At 39.7% G+C, this 19,689-nt stretch overlaps 1 protein-coding gene across 3 annotated transcripts in view; it reads left to right on the forward strand.

Moving 5' to 3' along the window:
* The first annotated feature begins 72 nt into the window (after positions 1 to 72).
* The window catches only part of PUS7L (pseudouridine synthase 7 like), a 32,501-nt gene continuing 12,884 nt past the window's right edge, over positions 73 to 19,689 (forward strand). The window contains exons 1-4 of one of the 3 annotated variants that reach the window (XM_080660786.1): positions 73 to 163; positions 1,436 to 2,361; positions 14,081 to 14,240; positions 16,038 to 16,230. In XM_080660786.1, coding sequence (XP_080516912.1) covers positions 1,452 to 2,361; positions 14,081 to 14,240; positions 16,038 to 16,230 — 1,263 coding nt within the window. In that variant the 5' untranslated portion in view covers positions 73 to 163; positions 1,436 to 1,451. Of the gene's footprint in view, positions 460 to 1,435; positions 2,362 to 14,080; positions 14,241 to 16,037; positions 16,231 to 19,689 lie in introns of all 3 variants that reach the window. The other 2 variants (XM_080660785.1, XM_080660787.1) reach the window with 2 other exon arrangements.

Below are 19,689 nucleotides of genomic sequence, written 5' to 3' on the forward strand. Positions count from 1 at the left end.
CCTTTCGGAGCCTTCAGGCGGCTCCACAACGTGAGAAATTCTAGGTCTCGCGTGAGTCGCTACTTTAAGTGTGGGCCTGCCCCTTTAAATACGCAATTGTCGGAGGCTAAATATTTTGTCTTCCGGCACGCGCACTGGGTTGCGCTGGTGGATGCCTTCACCTGTATGTGAGGTAGACGGGGTCCGGCTCCTTGCGCGATCCCGGGCTTGTGTGTGAGGCGATGACATGATTGGCGTTGGGGGCCCTACTCTTGACCCCCAAGAGGAGGCGACTTCGGCTAATATCTCGCCTTGGGGCAGGCGGGGCTGGGAGAGGGAGAAGCAAGTAGAGGTGCCGGCGGTGTGCGGGGTACTTTTGGACGCGCCCGAAGGCCGCGACGCCGCAGACATTAGCTCCGTGGCTCGGTGACAGCAGTAGGAAGTAGGCGTGAGCTCAGCCGAGCTTTGGCGTTTAGTGAAGTAAGAGCACGAGGGGAAAGGCGCTCCCTTCTTCTATTTCTATCATTTTGCCGGAATCTGCCCTCAACCGCAGTTTCCCTACTGTGTGTGTGTCAGTCACACTATCCCCTCCCTCTCCACCCGCACCCTCACAGCAGATCTGTAGCTGAGGAACATTGCGCATTGATGCACAACTCCACGTGGATGCACTCTTTTGTAATTCCCTCATCGGAACGTTCTCCCCAAGTTGTTCTAGCTTAGCACGTCTTCTTCCTTTTACTGGGGAAGGAGTGTAGTAGTATTCTTTCCAAGGCCAGTCTTACAACTGTGCTCCTGGTTACACTGCGTTCCAGCTCCTCTAACTCTTCATCAGGTGTATCTTGCCCAGTGCCATCAGTCATCTAACTAAAACATCTTTTGGGGGATGGTGTCATTTTCCTACCCAAACATCTCCAGTGGCCATCCTTCGACCACTCAATGGATTCTAAGGCCTTGACAGGGCATCAAGGGTCTCCCATAGTTTGTGACTAATCCAACTGTCTTTTCCAGAACTGGACTAGAAAACGTTTTCTCCTGCTGCTCTGTACTTGGCTGTTCAGTTTTCTCTAGCACATAGCATATTTTGTTTTCCATTGCTTATGATACTACTTGGCATCGTTTCTATTGCTTGGACAATTTTGAGGACTTAGATGGCCACTTCTTGCATTATGCATTTACTAATTTATCATAGGCAGACTTGATCTTTCTTCCTCTTCAGTCTTACAGTTCTTATTTTGAACTCGTTTCATTCACTCAACAATCACTATTGATTGCTTGCCTACCTGTGCTTGACAGTGTTCAAAATATGAAATAATCAGTGAATAAGGCAGACAAGGTTCTTGCTCTTATGGAGTGTAAGGGATAAAGATAATTAAATAAATCCTGCTAACATTTATTTTGGTTATCTGCAACTTTCCTTTCCGGTAACTAACTGAAGAAACTTTTATTTCTTTTGTAGGCATTGTTATTTAAGAATGGAAGAGGATACAGATTTTAGAATAAGGTTTAGTTCTTTATGTTTCATTACTGATCATGTTGGATTTCATGGCACCATAAAAAGCTCACCAAGTGACTTTGTTGTTATTGAGATTGATGAACGGGGACAGTTAGTTAATAAGGCCACTGATGAACCTACTTACAAGATGAGTAAAGTACTACCTGAGCCAAATAATTTTGCCAAAAAAACAAAACTAGGTTTTCAAAATTTAGTCTTTGAAGAGGAAAGTAACCAGAAAGTCAATATATTGGTCCAGTGCTCCGATGATGAACAGAATCATCAGTCTGGTTCAGAAAAGGAAGATACTAACAATGATGGAACTTCCAAAGGTGAAGAAGAAAAAGCTTATGCATTAGGCTCTTTGTTGGATGAAAAAACTAATGAACTATTGAATCAGTTTGCCTGTGATATAAAAGAGAAATGGAATTCTAAAAGTGAGCTAAGTGGACCGTCTCCTGAATTCTCACTGGGCAGAATCCTTGACAAAAACCAGAGAGCTATTTTGCATAGTGCTATTCGGCAGAAGTTTCCTTTTTTAATAACTGTAGGAAAAAACAGTGAAATTGTTGTAAAACCAAATCTTGAGTATAAAGAACTCTGTCACTTGGTATCTGAAGAAGAAGCATTTGACTTTTTTAAATACTTGGATGCAAAGAAAGAAAATTCCAAATTTACCTTTAAACCTGATACAAACAAAGACCACAGAAAAGCTGTTCACCATTTTGTCAACAAAAAGTTTGGAAATCTTGTGGAAACCAAATCTTTTCCTGAAGCTAATTACAATGCTGATAATCCAAATACAGTGATAACGGTAAGATTTCGTGAAAAAGCACACAAGCACAGGAAAAGGTCTGTGGAATGCCAGGAAAGGAAAGTTATATACACAGGTAATTTAATAAATTATTACCATTTTCTTTGATAAGTTTAATTAAAATTGTGACAGTAAAAAAACAGTGAAAACTGAATAATTCAAATGAATGGACTTGTCCAAAAGGATATTGAAAAAAAATATATGGGCCTGCTTTTAATGGGCAATAAAGACTTTCAAATTACACTAATTGTAGAAATTAACCCTATTGGTGATAGTGTGGTTAACACAGACATTTATAGTTAACAGTCTCAAATATATAAGGTTGAAGCAGTTATTTTGTATTTAGTTTTATTGGAGTAAATTCTTTTTAAAATATATTTTTATTGATTTCAGAGAGGAAAGGAGAGGGAGAGAGAGAGAGAAACATCAATGATGAGAGAGAATCATTGATTGGCTGCTTTTTTTAAAAATATATATTTTATTGATATTTTACAGAGAGGAAGGGAGAGGGATAGAGAGAGCTAGAAACATCGATCAGCTGCCTCCTGCACACCTCCCACTGGGGATGTGCCCACAACCAAGGTAATGCCCTTGACCAGAATCGAACCCGGGACCCTTCAGTCCGCAGGCTGACGCTCTATCCACTGAGCCAAACCGGTTTCGGCGATTGGCTGCTTCTTGCACGCCCCCTACTGGGAATCGAGCCCACATCCTGGGCGTGTGCCCCTGACTGGACCTGGGGCCCCTCAGTCCACAGGCTGACGCTCTATCTACTGAGCCAAACCAGTTAGGGCTGGAGTAAATTTTGATATAATATTTTAGAAGTTAATTAAAATTAAGTATTTGTATGTTTGCTATGGTGGGGAAAGTAAAGAGAATATCTTGTATTCTAAGACAGTTGAACCTCACAACCCTGAAAACTTACAGGGAGCTCCTTACTTTGGCTCTGTCAATCTTTTAGAGAAGAGGTTCTCAAATGTTAGCATGTGTTATAATTACCAAAAGGGCTTCTGAAAACAGATTTCTGAGTCCTAGTCTCAGAGTTTATGATTTAGAAGATGTGGTGCTTTTTCTGGTGGTCTGGGAACCACATTTTGAGAATCGCTGTTTTAGGGATATTCAATTCCTAGGATGGGATGGAACGGATGAAATCTCACTCCATAAGTTTGGCCGACCATGTTTAATTGGCCTATATCCTCCATGAGGGATGGGAGATGTTTCATGTGGTCATGTTTTATAAATTTATATAGAAAAGTATTTAAGATAAAACAGTAACCCAAATTTGCCCAGATGTGTGTGACACAGAAATAAGACTGTACTTATAGGGACTCTTGTGGTGTAAATGAAAAGAGTTTGGACCTTGGTACTGTGTGGGTTTTATTTTACATTATGATTTTTTTTTTAATTTAATTTAATTTTTTTATTTTTTTAAATAAATCTTTATTCAGATTATTACAATTATTTCTCCTTTTTCCTCCCATAGCTCCCCTCCACCCATTTCCCACCCCACCTTCTGCCCTTACCTCCCCCCCACTGTCCTCATCCATAGGTGTATGATTTTTGTCCATTCTCTTCATGAAACCCCCATACCCCTTTCCCCCTGAGAATTATCAGTCCACTCCCTTTCTATGCCCCTGATTCTATTATATTCACCAGATTATTCTGTTCCTCAGGTTTTTAATTCACTTGATTTTTAGGTTTGCTTGTTGATAGATATGTATTTGTTGTTCATAATTTTTCTCTCTACTTTTTTCTTCTTCCTCTTCTTTAAGAATACCTTTCAGCATTTCATATAATACTGGTTTGGTGGTGATGAACTCCTTTAGCTTTTTCTTATCTGTGAAGCTCTTTATCTGCCCTTCAATTCTGAATGATAGCTTTGCTGGGTAGAGTAATCTTGGTTGTAGGTTCTTGCTATTCATCACATTGAAAATTTCTTGCCACTCCCGTCTGGCCTGCATAGTTTCTGTTGAGAAGTCAGCTGACAGTCGTATGGGTGCTCCCTTGTAGGTAATCAACTGCTTTTCTCTTGCTGCTTTTAATATTCTCTCTTTGTCTTTTGTTCTTGGCATTTTAATTATGATGTGTCTTGGTGTGGTCCTCTTTGGATTCCTTTTGTTTGGGGTTCTGTGCGCTTCCTGGACTTGTAAGTCTATTTCTTTCACCAGGTGGGGGAAGTTTTCAGTGATTATTTCTTCAAATAGGTTTTCAGTATCTTGCTCTCTCTCTTCTTCTGGCACCCCCATAATTCTGATGTTGGTATGCTTGAAGTTGTCCCAGAGTCTTCTTACACTATCTTCAACTTTTTGGATTTTTTTTTTTTGCTTTTTTGGTTGAGTGTTTTTTGCTTCTTTGTATTTCAATTCTTTGACTTGATTCTTGTGTTCCTCTATTCTGTTTCTGGGTCTCTGTATAATATTTTTTATTTCAGTCAGTGTATGTTTAATTTCTAGTTGGTCCTTTTTCATATCTTCAAGGGTCTCATATTTATCGGCCTTTTCTAGGATATTCTTAAAAAGTCTTATAACCGTGGTTTTGAATTCTATATCCAGTCGTTTGTTTTCCTCCATTTCTTTCGTTTGTGATCTGATTCTTTGACCCCGCATTTTCACTGATTCCCTGAGTTGGTAAGGTAGATATTTGTGCTAGGTTTCCTATATGGCCCAGTGGGTCTGCTTCCCCAGTTAACCTGAGGTGGACACTCTTGGTGCACCCCTTTGTGGACTGTGTGTACAGCCTTGTTGTAATTAAGTCTTTATTGTTGTTGGTATCACTGGGAAGAATTGACCTCCGGGTCAGTTGGCTATAAGGATCAGCTGTGTCTATGCTGGGAGAAGTTCGGTGCTGGAGACAGCCTTATAGGATTAGACTTGCCAAATTGCAATAGGCTCTGTGCTCAGCTTGGATGGGGTGGAGTCTCAGTCTTGGCTTCCTGTCAGCCTTGCCCTTGCGCGCATGTGCGCTTTCAGTCCTCCGCCTTCCCCAGCTCGAGTCTCCGCCTGAGAGTCCAGACTCCCCCCACAAGAGCGTGGGTCCCCAGGGGCTCGCCTGGAACTGGGGTTCACTGCAGTCAGAACTGGGGCTCAGTGCCGTCAGGATCCTCTGACTCCCTTCCACTAGGGAAAGCCTGTGGCAACCTCTGCAGCCTTTGTGCGCACTGGCCCGCGCGCGCCTTCAGACTTCTGCCTTTCCCAGCTCGAGTCTCCGCCCGAGAGTCCAGACTCCCCCCGTAAGAGCGTGGGTCCCCAGGGGTTCGCCCGGAACTGGGGTTCAGTGCAGTCAGAACTGGGGTTCAGTGCGGTCGGAGGCTTCCTTCCCCCTTCCGCCAGAGAAAGTCAGCCAGGCTCTTAGCCGCCCTTCCTCTCTGCGCGCACAAAGCCCCTTTGCCGTACCTTCAATTCTCTGTGAGCTTTTCTTTTTCCTTCTAGTTGTAGAATTTTCACTCAGCCAGCTTTCCTGTGGTTCTGGATGGTGTCCGTTCTGTCTTTTAGTTGTAGTTTTGAAATTGTTGTGCGAGGCAGCAGTTTAGGTGTTTACCTATGCCGCCATCTTGGTTTCTCTGTCTACATTATGATTTTATTTTATAAAAATATTTATGAACTTTTTAATATCTTTAAGACTTAGTTTCTACATACAAATGTAAAAAATGGAGAAAATAATACCATGGGCAAGTTACTTAATTCCTAACTTTTGGTTGTACTTTAAAAATGGGGTAATAATAAAGTATAATTCATAATAATATTCTAATGGGGTAATAATAAAGTATAATTCACAATGATATTAGAGGAAATAATTAATGAAAATGTTTAATGATAATAGTTACTCAAATGTTGATGTCTTCTGAAAATTTCTGTCTGGTTGTGTGACTCGTCTTTTCCATGAGAAAGCTTTAGCATAGGACTTGACACATGAGGCACGCAATAAATGCTAACAGATAAATCTATTGAGAAGGGAAAACAAAACTAGTTTTATATGTAGGGGTAAGAATTGCTTATAGTGATTTAAGCATTTATAGATTTTTATTTGAAATTCTAAACATATTAATTTGAGTTAAACCAAAAAAATTGTGAAAACTTTGTGCATATTGGTTTATATTAGTTTTATAAAAACTATGAATAACTGGAGGGATATGTTAAAGGGAGGAATTAATGGTTCACCAGACGATAGTATGAAGATAACCAGTATACCTACAAGTCCAAGAACAAAGAAAAAGAGATAGATAAACATTGCCTATCCCAAATTTTGTAACAACAAAACTAGCTCATAGTTTAAAAAATTCCTTAATAAGTAGTCCTATCAAAAAATAGGACTTTGAAACACTTTGAAAAAAACTTCATTTTTTGGCCCAGCCGTTGTGACTCAGTGGTTGAGCATCAACCCATGAACCAAGAGGTCCCCGGTTCAATTCCCAGTCAGGGCATATGCCTGGGTTGCAGGCGCAATCTCTAGTCAGGATGTGCAGGAGGCAGCTGATCGATGTTTCTCTCTCATTGATGTTTCCATCTCTCTATCCCTCTCTAAAAATTCAATAAAAACATTTTAAAAGCTTTATTTTTTAATTGTTGTAAAATATATGTAACATATAATTTACTATTTTAACCATTTTAAAGTGTACAGTTCAGTGGCATTAAGTACATTCATATTGTTGTACAACCATACCCACCATCCATCTTCATAACTTTTTCATCTTTTCAAACTGAAACTTTAACTCTTCATTCACCTCTACCCCCAGCCACTAGCAACCACCATTGTGCTTTTTGTCTCTATGAATTTGAATACTTTAACTATCTCATGTAAGTGGAATTATACAATAGTATTTGTCCTTTTGTGATTGACTTATTTCACTTAGGTTAAGGTCCTCAAGGTTCATCCATATTATACATGTGTTGGAATTTTTTTCTTTTTAAGGTTGATAATCTTCCATTATATGAAGATACCCCATTTTGTTTACCCATTCATCTGCAAATGGATATGGGTTGCTTTTATCTTTTAGCTGCTATGAACATGGCTGTAAAAATATATTTTCAGGTCCCTGTTTTCAGGGCCTTTTTTGGTGTATATCCAGAAGTGGAATTGCTGAATCAAATGACAAGTCTATGTTTAATTTTTTTTAGACAGTGCCATACTCTTTTGCTAGAACACATTATTGAAGAAGGAGTTTTATGAAAGATTTAAGCATCTAAAGCAGTTTTCATTTATATACTGCATTTCTCAGCTCTGGAAGTTTCATTTGTTTTTTTATTAGGTCTTCAATTTCTTATACATTCATGTTTTCCTATAATCTTTGAGCCTATTTCTAGTAGGTCTTTATTTTTAAAGACCTATTGTCTTCTAATTCCATCTCTGTCATTTCTGGGTATATTTTTATTGCCTGACTTTATTTGGGTATGGGTCATATTTTCCTGCTTCTTTGCATGTCTAGTAATATTTTTTTTAGGTCAAACATTGTGTGTCACTTTGTTGAGTATCCAGATTTTGTTGTCTTCTTTTAAAGAGTGTTGAACTTTGCTTTAGCAAGTAGGAAGTAATTTGCAGATACATTTGAGGATTCATTTTGAGTTTTATTAAAGGAGGTATAGAGTAAACTTTGCTGTAAGCCTGTCATATAGCTAGCTCTACTATCATAGCAGGATCCTTCTGTGGTTTCAACTGAATGCCCTTGCTTTTTCTTTTTTTAAATCTTTATTGTTGAGAGTATTACAGATGTCCTCCCCTTTTTCCTTCCCATTGCCCTCCTCCACCAGGATCCCACCCCACCCCAATAGGCCAATAGGCCTTCACCACCCTATTGTCCGTGTCCAGGGGTAATGCATATATGCATATAAGTCTTTGGTTAATTCTGCCCCCCCCCCCCCCCCCCGCCCATCCCCTTCCCTCTGAAATTCATCTGTCTGTCCCCTGTTTCCATACTTCTGGTTTTATGTTATTTTTATTTTATTTATTTATTTTTAAATTTTTATTGTTGAAAGTATTACATATGTTCCCCCTTCCCCCCCCCCATTGACCCCCTGGTTCTATTTTATTCATCAGTTTATTTTGTTCATTAGACTCCTTGTTCGTTTATTTTGATTTTTAGATTGAATTGTTGATAGATATGTATTTATTGCCATTATATTGTTCCTATTTTTAATCTTTTTCTCCTCCACTTAATGAAAAATGATCATATTTTTCTACTAAAAATTAGTGAGAAGGATTGTATTGTTTTATAGTTCTACAAATCTTTCTAATATCTGACATAAAAAAAGTCAGCTGTATTCTCATTTCTTTTCCTGTAATCTGGTGAAATTTTTTGTTTTGACTGAAGCAAATGAACAAAATTTAGTTCACACAGGCATGTAGTTGAAAAAGGGAGAACATTATGGACAGATATGAAAATATTTGATATATTGATCTTTCTATTGCTTTGACTATTTGTCATACTTCTATTCCTTCTTCAGGCCCCCCTGCAGCAGTACTTTTTTCTCAAATTCTTTTCCAAGACTGAATGCTCCCAAAGCAGGGATCATTTTTGTCGTATTGGCCTTTCTTCCCAGATTATTTTATTTAAATTCTATAATTAATCCTATCATAACAACAGCTGAACTATTTTGAGGTTATAATCTCTACATTTTAAATGTAGGGTTTTCATTTTATTTTATTTGAGACAACTGATAAAACAGCTAACTTAAGACCAAGATGGCGGCATAGGTAAGCACCTAAACTGCTGCCTCGCACAACAATTTCAAAACTACAACTAAAAGACAGAACAGACACCATCCAGAACCACAGGAAAGCTGGCTGAGTGAAAATTCTACAACTAGAAGGAAAGAGAAAAGCTCACAGAGAATTGGAGGTATGGCAAAGGGTCTTTGTGCGCACAGAGAGGAAGGGTGGTTGAGAGCTTGCCTGACTTTCTCTGGCGGGAGGGGGAAGGAAGCCCCCGACCACACTGAACCCCAGTTCTGACTGCACTCAGCCCCAGTCCCGGGCGAAACCCCGTGGACCCAGGCTCATACAGGGGGAGTCTGGACTGTCAGGTAGAGAGAAAGGCACCCGGAGACTCGGAGACCCGGGGGAGCCCCGGCAGGCAGGATTCTGGAGGCGCGCGCGCCAGTGTGCACAAAGGCTGTGGAGGTTGCCACAGGCTTTCCCTAGCAGAAGGGAGTCTGAAGCTCCTGACTGCACTGAACCCCAGTTCTGACTGCACTGAACCCCAGTTCCAGGCAAGCCCCTGGGGACCCATGCTCTTACTGGGGGAATCTGGACTCTCAGGCAGAGACTCGGGAGCCGGAAAAGGCAGAGGTCTGCAGGCGCGCACGCGCGTAAGGGCAAGGCTGACTGGAAGCCAAGACTGTCTGCTCCGCCCTGAGACTCTACCCCATCCAAGCTGAGCACAGAGGCTATTGCAATTTGGTAAGTCTAATCCTATAAGGCTGTCTCCAGCACCGAACTTCTCCCAGCGTAGACACAGCTGATCCTTACAGCCAACTGGCCTGGAGGTCAATTCCTCCCAGTGATACCAACAACAATCAAGACTTAACTACAACAAGGCTGTACACACAGTCCACAAAGGGGTGCACCAAGAGTGTCCACCTCAGGTTAACTGGGGAAGCCGACCCACTGGGCCATATAGGAAACCTAGCACACAAATCTACCCTACCAACTCAGGGAAGCAGTGAAAATGCGGTGTCAAAGAAACAGATCACAAACGAAAGAAATGGAGGAAAACAAACGACTGGATATAGAATTCAAAACCACGGTTATAAGGCTTTTCAAGAATATCCTAGAAAAGGCCGATAAATATAACGAGACCCTCGGAGATATGAAAAAGGACCAACTAGAAATTAAACATATACTGACTGAAATAAAAAATATTATACAGAGACCCAACAACAGACTAGAGGAACACAAGAATCAAGTCAAAGAATTGAAATACAAAGAAGCAAAAAACACTCAACCGAAAAAGCAAAAAGAAAAAATAATCCAGAAAGTTGAAGATAGTGTAAGAAGACTCTGGGACAACTTCAAGCGTACCAACATCAGAATTATGGGGGTACCAGAAGAAGAGAGAGAGCAAGATACTGAAAACCTATTTGAAGAAATAATGACTGCAAACTTCCCCCACCTGGTGAAAGAAATAGACTTACAAGTCCAGGAAGCGCACAGAACCCCAAACAAAAGGAATCCAAAGAGGACCACACCAAGACACATCATAATTAAAATGCCAAGAGCAAAAGACAGAGAATATTAAAAGCAGCAAGAGAAAAACAGTTAATTACCTACAAGGGAGCACCCATACGACTGTCAGCTGATTTCTCAACAGAAACTATGCAGGCCAGACGGGAGTGGCAAGAAATATTCAAAGTGATGAATAGCAAGAACCTACAACCAAGATTACTCTATCCAGCAAAGCTATCATTCAGAATTGAAGGGCAGATAAAGAGCTTCACAGATAAGAAAAAGCTAAAGGAGTTCATCACTGCCAAACCAGTATTATATGAAATGCTGAAAGGTATTCTTAAAGAAGAGGAAGAAGAAAAAAGTAGAGAGAAAAATTATGAACAACAAATACATATCTATCAACAAGTGAACCTAAAAATCAAGTGAATTGAAAACCTGAGGAACAGAATAATCTGGTGAATATAATAGAATCAGGGGCATAGAAAGGGAGTGGACTGATAATTCTCAGGGGGAAAGGGGTATTGGGGGGGTTCAGGAAGAGACTGGACAAAAATCATACACCTGTGGATGAGGACAGTGGGGGGAGGTAAGGGCAGAAGGTGGGGTGGGAACCGGGTGGAGGGGAGCTATGGGGGTAAAAAGGAGAAACAATTGTAATAATCTGAATAAAGATTTATTTAAAAACAAACAACAAAAAAAAACAGCTAACTTAAAATCAGAGGTTTATATTCAAATCCATTGGTCAAGATACCCTGAAAGTGTAAAAGCAAACTGTGATTTAGCACACAGAATTAACTTGTATGATTCTCTCCTTTCCTCTAGTTCTTTTATCAGTTCTTTAAGAATAACAGGAGTCATAGGACATTTAAATTTATCACTGCTGTAATAGAAAATCTGGAGAATCTAGAAAGCTGTTACGGTAGTACAAAAATTAATGACCCTAGTGATAAAAAAAGTTGAAAACAGTTTGAATATTCTTCAGAAATTATAGTTTTACACTTTAACAATTCTTAAGTATTTAGGTAAAAATAGAATTTTATTGTAAAAACTGAAACATTGAAAATATACTACGTTGCATTGCAGATTTTTAAAACTTTCACATAAGTGATATACACTATGCATATTTTTGAATCTTGCTATTTTGGTTTTTAGAGATTATTTACATAGACATATAAAGAACATGTAGCTCTTCCCCATTCTTTTACATACTACATGATATTCCAAAGTATGGATATTACAAGCTTTGTTTAGCTATTTCATATACAGGGTGGGTAAAAGTAGGTTTGCAGTTCTGAGTACATGAAACGTGGAGTTTATTATTGCACTAGGGGCCCAGTGCACAAATTCGTGAACCTTGAAAGGAACTGTGGGCCACGAGGCTGCGGTGGGCACAGGGTCAGGTCTCGGCCCATCCTCTGCATCCCTGCCTGGCCCCTCCTGCCACGGTCCTCAATCCTCTGTCTGCTAGCAGCCCCGCTCCTGCCACAGCCACCGCTCCCACGTGCTGATGGTGCTGGCCCTGCTCACATCCCCTGACTGCGCAGAGCAATTGGGGCTGGTGCCAGCAGTGGGTGCGAGTGGCGGCTGCTGCCCTAATCACCCCTCAGGAGCAGGGGGAGGTGGAGAAGCCCTCAGGGGCAATCGGGGCCAGCAGCCACCACTCATACCCACTGATGGTGCCAGGCAATCGGGACTGGCGCCGGACACCGGCAGCGGGTGCGAGCAGTGGCTCTGGCACCGGCTGCAGGTGTGAGCGGGGCTGGTGCCAGCAGAGGGTGTAAGCGGCGGCTTTGGCACTGGCAGCGGGTGCGAGCGGGGCCAGTCCTGATAGCAGGTGTGAGCTGTGGGTGGGACCATGGCGAGTGGGAGCAAAGAATTTTCAGTAACTACCAGAGTCTTGCCCCAATGACAGCGACCGGCGCCCCCGCCTTGGTCTGGTGACCCCGCTCACCTCCACCATACTGCCGCAGCCGATGCCTGCCATGTTCCACACTCTGCTGCCTGCTCCCGACGCCTGCCATGTTTTGCGCGTGCCCCCTGTGGTCAGTGCATGTCATAGCGACCGATTGTTCTGTTGTCCCGCTGTTCGGTCTAGTTGCATATTAAGGTTTTATATATATAGATTATTATTTATTAATCATTGTATTATTTCCCATATAATAACTGTAAACCCATTTTGCCCCCAAAGTGGGCAATTGTAATTTTAATCAACAGCTATGGGTCTCTCTGAAGAGTGTTCTAAGAAAAATGGGCATTAGACATAAACATGACCCAGAAAGTAGAAAGATATAAAATGTATGTATGTATCTGTCTACCTATGAACATAGATTGGTTGCATCCCAACCAGGGCCAGGGATGGAACCTGTTCTTGACTGGAAATCAAACCCGTGACCCTTTGGTCTGTGGGTCAGTGCTATAACCACTGAGAAATATGGGCCAGGGCTGAAATATCTTATAGGTATATATGGTGAACTGAGGATTGCTGTATTATGTCACTTTCAATGCTGGCAGGGTATATAGGTCAATGTATTGGGGGCCTTTTTTGGTGGGCTTGTACCTCCTTCTCATCTCCACAATCTCAACTCCCATTTACTATGAAGCAAGCAATGTTTTATTTACTGGCTTGCTGGCCTGGAACTCCAAGTCTATGGGGTGGATAAACCATCAAGAGATACATTTTAATACATGGTATTAAGTGTCATGATACAGATAATGACAGTTTGTGGAGACATGCAAGATTAAACAATCATCTCCTTATAGAGTTCATTTATTCATTGATTCAACAAGTATTTGAATACTTACTATGTGTTAAGCTGAGGGTATAATCTATACTAATAAAAGGGTAATATGCTAATTAGTCCAGGAGACCTTCTGAACGTCCTTCCAGACAAAGCCATGGTGGCGGGGCCGAGGCAGAGGTGGTTAGGGGCAATCAGGCCAGGAGGGGAGGGCAGTTGGGGGCAAGCAGGCCAGTAGGGGAGGGCAGTTGTGGGTGAGCAGGCTGGCGGGAAGGCAGTTGGGGGCGATCAGGCCAGCAAGGGGGGTCAGTTGGGGGTGAGAATGCTGGCAGGGGGGCAGTTGGGGGCAAGCAGGCTGGCAGGGAGAGTGGTTAGGGGTGATCAGGCAGGCAGGCAGTTGAGCAGTTAGGAGCCAGTGGTCCCGGATTGCAAGAGGAATCCCAGATTGGAGAGGGTGCAGGCCGGGCTGAGGGAACACCCCACCCCCGGGGCATGAATTCTGTGCACTGGGCCACTAGTCCTATATAATAAAAGACTAATATGCAAATCAACCGAACGGCGGAATGACTGGTCACTGTGACACACACTGATCACCAGGGGGCAGACCTCAATGCAGGAATGGAAGTGGCACATGTGAGGACTGAAAAGGGAGAATGGGCCTAATATGAATGCCAAACTAAGGAATTTGAATTTTTTTTTCCCGTAAATCTTTAATGAGCCAATTGGCATTTCAAAAATGACCACTGAAATCTATGACACTGATTTTGTATTTTTATTAAAAAATACTTCTTATTTAAATTAATTATTTGATTCATTATATTAATCTGTTAGTCTGCTAAGAATGTACTTGATGTATGGTAGCTGCCTTTTTTGTAACCTCGGATTTTTTTTTTTCAGCCTTTACCCTACGAAAAGAAAATCTAGAAATGTTTGAAGCAATTGGTTTTTTAGCTGTCATACTTGGTGTGATTCCTTCAGATTTTAGTTACGCAGGCCTTAAAGACAAGAAAGCCATCACCTATCAAGCAATGGTTGTTAGAAAAGTGACTCCAGAGAGGTAATAAGACATTACTTGATAAGAGATAACTTTTTTCTTATTGCATCAAATAAGAAAATATAGGATTAAACTCTGAATAATTCTAGGAGCATATTAACCTCATTAATGTTAATTTATTGAGTATAGGCTTACTGATCAACACATTCCACATTGATAATATAATTATTTTTTATATAGTTTTCTAGTAAATTTACATTGCAAATATAGGTAATTTTACCATAGAAACTCTGAGAAGTGGCTGATTTTAAATGATCAAATTGTTTCTAAACATCCTGTTCTATATTCAATTATGCATTTATATTCAGGACAGTGTCTTACAAATTTTTTTTCCTAATTGCTATAATACTTTTATACTTTTATTGTTGTGCTTCCTTATATTTAAAATAAATCTAAATAGAAAGTAAAGCATTCAAATTTAGCCTCCCTTGAGCTCAATTGATTATTAAAAGTATTTTTGGTAATTGTCAAAGAAAGACATGTTCATTGTATATTTAGAAAACAGAAAAATATGCTATAAAAAAAGAAATTAAAAGTCACTGATAATTCCATTACTCAGAAAGAACTACAATAATATTTTGATCTGTTTCCTTCCATGCATTTTTCAGAGACTATCCTACATACACACATTGTACAAAGACTTTTTATATGTGTGAAAATCATGTATTTGCAATTTATATTTTATTTATAAAATTAAGATTTTTTTAAAGAAAATTTATGTCATGAAATATTTCAAAATTATTTCCATTATTTAGGCTAATTTATTTAACTTATCCCTAATTTTGGATATAGAAATTTGTTTCAGTATTTCACTGTAGATAATACTGTGATTAATATTATTGTATTTAAATCTGTGCTTTGTAGCTACTTTTCAAAAAGTTGATCATTGAGCCATAATTGAACCTAATTTGAGGTAATATAGATGTGTTAATCCTTAGTCATTAGATGTCTTAATTATGCACTGTTTGCAGGTAAATGCTTCTAAGCTCTAATATGAGGGACCCAAAAAAGTATATAATTTTGTTTTTATGATCAAAAGTGCAGTATAGGTAAGAGAGAAGGACTTTAGATGTTAAAAGGTATTTGATGTTAAAAGCTGGTTTTTAATTACCCAAAGACAAGTATTATTGGTTCCTAGGAGAGAGTTCTTTGATTTGGCTTATGGGTGTGGAGTTTTAATGACCTGTCAAGTAATAGTAAGGTTTTAGACAATGCAGAAAATTTGAAGCTATATTTGGAGAGGTAGTAAGCTAAACAGTTTGTCTAATAAAACAGATAGTTTAACAATAAGAACTAAAGTAAATATGAATGTAAAGAACAATTAACATCAGTTCTTAAATGATCTTAAAAGTTATGCAAATAGTTGGAATCTATTCTTTAGATGTTGGGGAAGAATGGAAAGTTTGAGTTCAGAGCATAATTTTGGGGAAATACTCTGGTGCTAGTAGTTTTTCTTAGTAATGTTGGAGGAAGAGAGACAGGAGGAAAGGAACAAAATTTAAGGATAGGAAGAACAAAAGAACAGTTAAGAAATTATATCAATTGAACAAAAAAGTCTACATAGATGGAGTTGATAACATTAGGAATATATGTCACAGTTCTTAAAATAACTGATTAACATAATCCTATAACAATGGGGTTTTAGTACACATTTGTTGAATTAATATTAACTTTGGAAGATGGAAAAATTTTTTGTTTTAGTGTTGTGACATAACTGATTACCTGGCAACTGTCATTCAAAACTTACAATATTTTTTAAATGTAAGATTTAACTGAATCTATATGATTTATCATTTATAGGTTGAAGAATATTGAAAAAGAAATTAAAAAGAAAAGAATGAATGTGTTTAATATTCGGTCTGTAGATGATTTCCTTAGACTTGGTCAGCTCAAAGGAAATCACTTTGATATTGTCATCAGAAATTTAAAAAATAAAATCAATGATTCTGCAAACCTGAGAGAGAGAATTTTGGAGGCAATAGAAAATGTTAAGGTAAGAAAACTCAATTTTAAGAGTACTATAGGAAAATTTTGATAGTCCCTCTATTTACATTGAAGTAAGAAGATAAACTTTTTTCTTTTTTACCTTTTCTTTTTATTTACATGTATAGCTTTTTTATTGATTAGAGAGAGAGAGAGATTTATTGTTCTACTTACTTATGTATGCATTGATTGCTTCTTGTATGTGTCCTGACCAGATATCGAATGCACAACCTTTGCATATTGCGACGATGCACTAACCAACCGAGCTACCTGGCCAGGGCCTGTATAATTATTTTTTAAATGATATTTAGGGCCATTTGGCTTATTTTAAAATTTTCTTCTTAGTACATTTTTGTATTAAACAACAATAACAACTTTAATATAATTAAAAAAATAAAATGTGTAAATTTTCCCAGAGATAGGGGAAAAATTAAAGCTATCTGTATAAGAAGAATGTTTTTCAGCATCTGCCATATAGGGTAATATTTTAGGGAAAGGGATTAATGTTTTTGGAAACTTTGTTTAGTAATTCTTTTCAGAAATCTTTGGTGATTTGGAAAATAATCTTTTGGAATTATACATTTCTTTTTTCTTTTCAATCTATTTTTGAATTTTGTTTCAATGTACCATATACCAATGACATTATATACATTATATTATGTCTTACAGTAAAAAATTACATAGCATATATTTTAAATGACACTTGCCAGGCATTTAAATATACGTATACAACCATAGCCTTCAATCAGATTATCTGTACTATGGGTCAGCAATTTTTTTTTCTATAAAGATCCAGTAATACATATTTTTTTACTTTGTAGGCATATGGTCTCTGTTGCAACTACTCTATTGCTATTGTGTGGAAGCAGCCATAGATAATACATAAATGATTGAACATAGCCATGTTCCAATAAAACTTTATTTACAAAAACAGATGTTGGGCCAAATTTTACTTGTTGGTAGTCAGTAGTTAGCCAAGTCCTGATCTAGAACTGTAATTCTCAACCTGTGGAGCTTAAAAAATTCTCAGCAGTGAATCTCTACCCCCTAAACCAATTAAATAAGAACACTTGGGGATGCAGTTTAGGCATTAGTATTTTAAAAAATAACTTCCTAAATGATTCTACTCTGTAGCTAACATTGAGAAAAACTGATCTAAGTTTCTGCCCACGAAGACCTTTTTATACAATTTTATGCCTCCCCCCTAGGAAAATAAACAAAAACTGGTTTTTAATCAATATTATGCCTTTTAGTCAGGAAAATATCCTCCAATTAAAGATTTTAAATCCAGCACATTCACCTGTGTATAGGAGTTCTCTTAATTTATACTCTGTGTGCAGTTTTGTTACCAGAGGAGCCACCTGAGTCTGAGGAGGCTCTCTCCTTCTCAGCTCTTCTCTCTATCTCCTGTCTTCAGACTAGTGACAGAAAGCAGTATTGAACAAAGCAAGTGAATTTATTAAGGAAACAAAGCAATTGAATTTATAAAGCTTAAAGCACAAAGGGCAACTCAACTAGTCTGAGTGCCCTGCCTGGTGAGGGTTCAAGGGTTTTATACAGGGTGTTCCCCCCAAAATGTATACATACTTTAATAGCTGATAGCTCTAGCTCCTATTACATTTTGAAAATGAAAAGTATTTTAATAAATACTATATATATATATATATATATGTATATATATATATATATATGGTATATGTATTTTGGGGGACATCCTGTAGTTTTCCCCTTATAGGTTTCAAGGTTCCCTTGCCAGATATTTGGGCAATAGACTAGATTTCAAGGTCCCTCTTTGCATTGTTGGGGCTTTTCCTAGAATGTATGAGAACATCTGGCGATTTTATCTTGGCAAGTCCCAAGACTGTTGACTTCTTTGTTCAGTGGGTGAGATAAACCCCCTTTTCCCCCCACTTTCCCCTCCTCCAGCCCTAGCAGCTATCTATTCTGCCTAACAGTATTTTCCTTTTTATTCTAGACCTACCTAAAATTCTTTTCCCCCCTGAGGCACTGTTATTAAAATGATATTTTTTACAAAAGGAAGGAGGTGCTATATTGTGATTTATAAGAAATATATATTGTTGGAAGCCGCCCATTGCCTTCACTAGCAGAGCTGTGTGGACAAGGAACTCGGAAAGCTGGTCAACCTTGAAGCTCTGAAAGGTCAGAGCCAACCACCCACTGTCTAGTTGAGACAGTGATAGCTAAAGCAACCTCCACCTTTTAATCTTATGTAAATCCTTGCTGATTGGCTATTACTGGAATTGCCTGCCTAGAGCTATGGGTGGATCCCATCCTATCTAATAAAGAGGGAATATGCTAATTGACCCTCATGCTGTTGCAAAGATGGCGGTGCCCACAGACAGTAAGGAGGGAATATACTAATTGACTGCCCCTCCTTCAAAGATGGCAGCGCCACAGCCAATAGGGAGGGAATATGCTAATTGACTGCAGCACCCTCAAAGATGGAGGCACCCACTGCCACAAGATGGCAGCTCCCAGTCCCATCAGCTCTGCTGGGGCGGCAAGCATGTGGCAAGGCCGGGCCCGCCCCCCAGCCACCCAGGGCCGGCCCGAGGCACAGGCAAGCCTTGGATGGTAGCTGCCCAGCCGCCCAGGGCCAGCCTGAGGCACAGGCAAGCCTCAGATGGCAGCTGCCCAGCCACTCAGGGTCACCCAAGGCTCAGGTAACCAGGGCCAGCTGAGGCTTGCGCTGCCAGCAGTGGCAGCAGCAGAGGTGTGATGGGGCATCACTTTCCCCTGATTGCTGGGTCGCCTCCTGCCCCTGAGGGCTCCCAGACTGTGAGAGGGGGCAGGCCAGGCTGAGGGACTCCCCCTCCAGTGCATGAATTTTCATGCACTGGGCCTCTAGTATTCTTAATAAAAGGGATCCCTAGGCCGGAGCAAAGCAAAGTCCTTCCCCTTGAGTTGGGCTCCTGCCTGGCCCCCAATATTTCCAAATTAATATTTTCTAGTCTCTTTCATTTGTGTTCAGCCTCCTCCAGAGCCTGAACCCTGAACCTGAACCCTCAACCACGTGGGACATGAAAGGGGTTCACTACAAACTGGAGCCCAAACGTGGGACACTACAATATATTTGGTCATTCATATGACCAAAATATATTTTTCAGACATATATTTGGTCTTCATCCACAGTTTCTGGCTCACAGCTTCCCAAACCCTTGGAATTTCCTAAGTGTTGAGAGTGATAGAGTTGTCTTTTGTTGGTTAATGAGGTGACTTTTGTAAAGACCCTAAGGATGGGGGCTGGTTTCATATGGAGCCAACTTTGTGATTACAGGGTTGTAACTTTTATTTGTTTATTTATTTTTAAATATATTTTATTGATATTTTACGGAGAGGAAGGGAGAGGGATAGAGAGTTAGAAACATCGATGACAGAGAAACATCTGTCAGCTGCCTCCTGTACATCCCTTACTGGGGATGTGCCCACAATCAAGGTACATGCCCTT

Source organism: Plecotus auritus (genome assembly GCF_963455305.1).
Source record: "Plecotus auritus genome assembly, chromosome: 3".
In the NCBI taxonomy this organism is placed as follows: Eukaryota; Metazoa; Chordata; class Mammalia; order Chiroptera; family Vespertilionidae; genus Plecotus; species Plecotus auritus.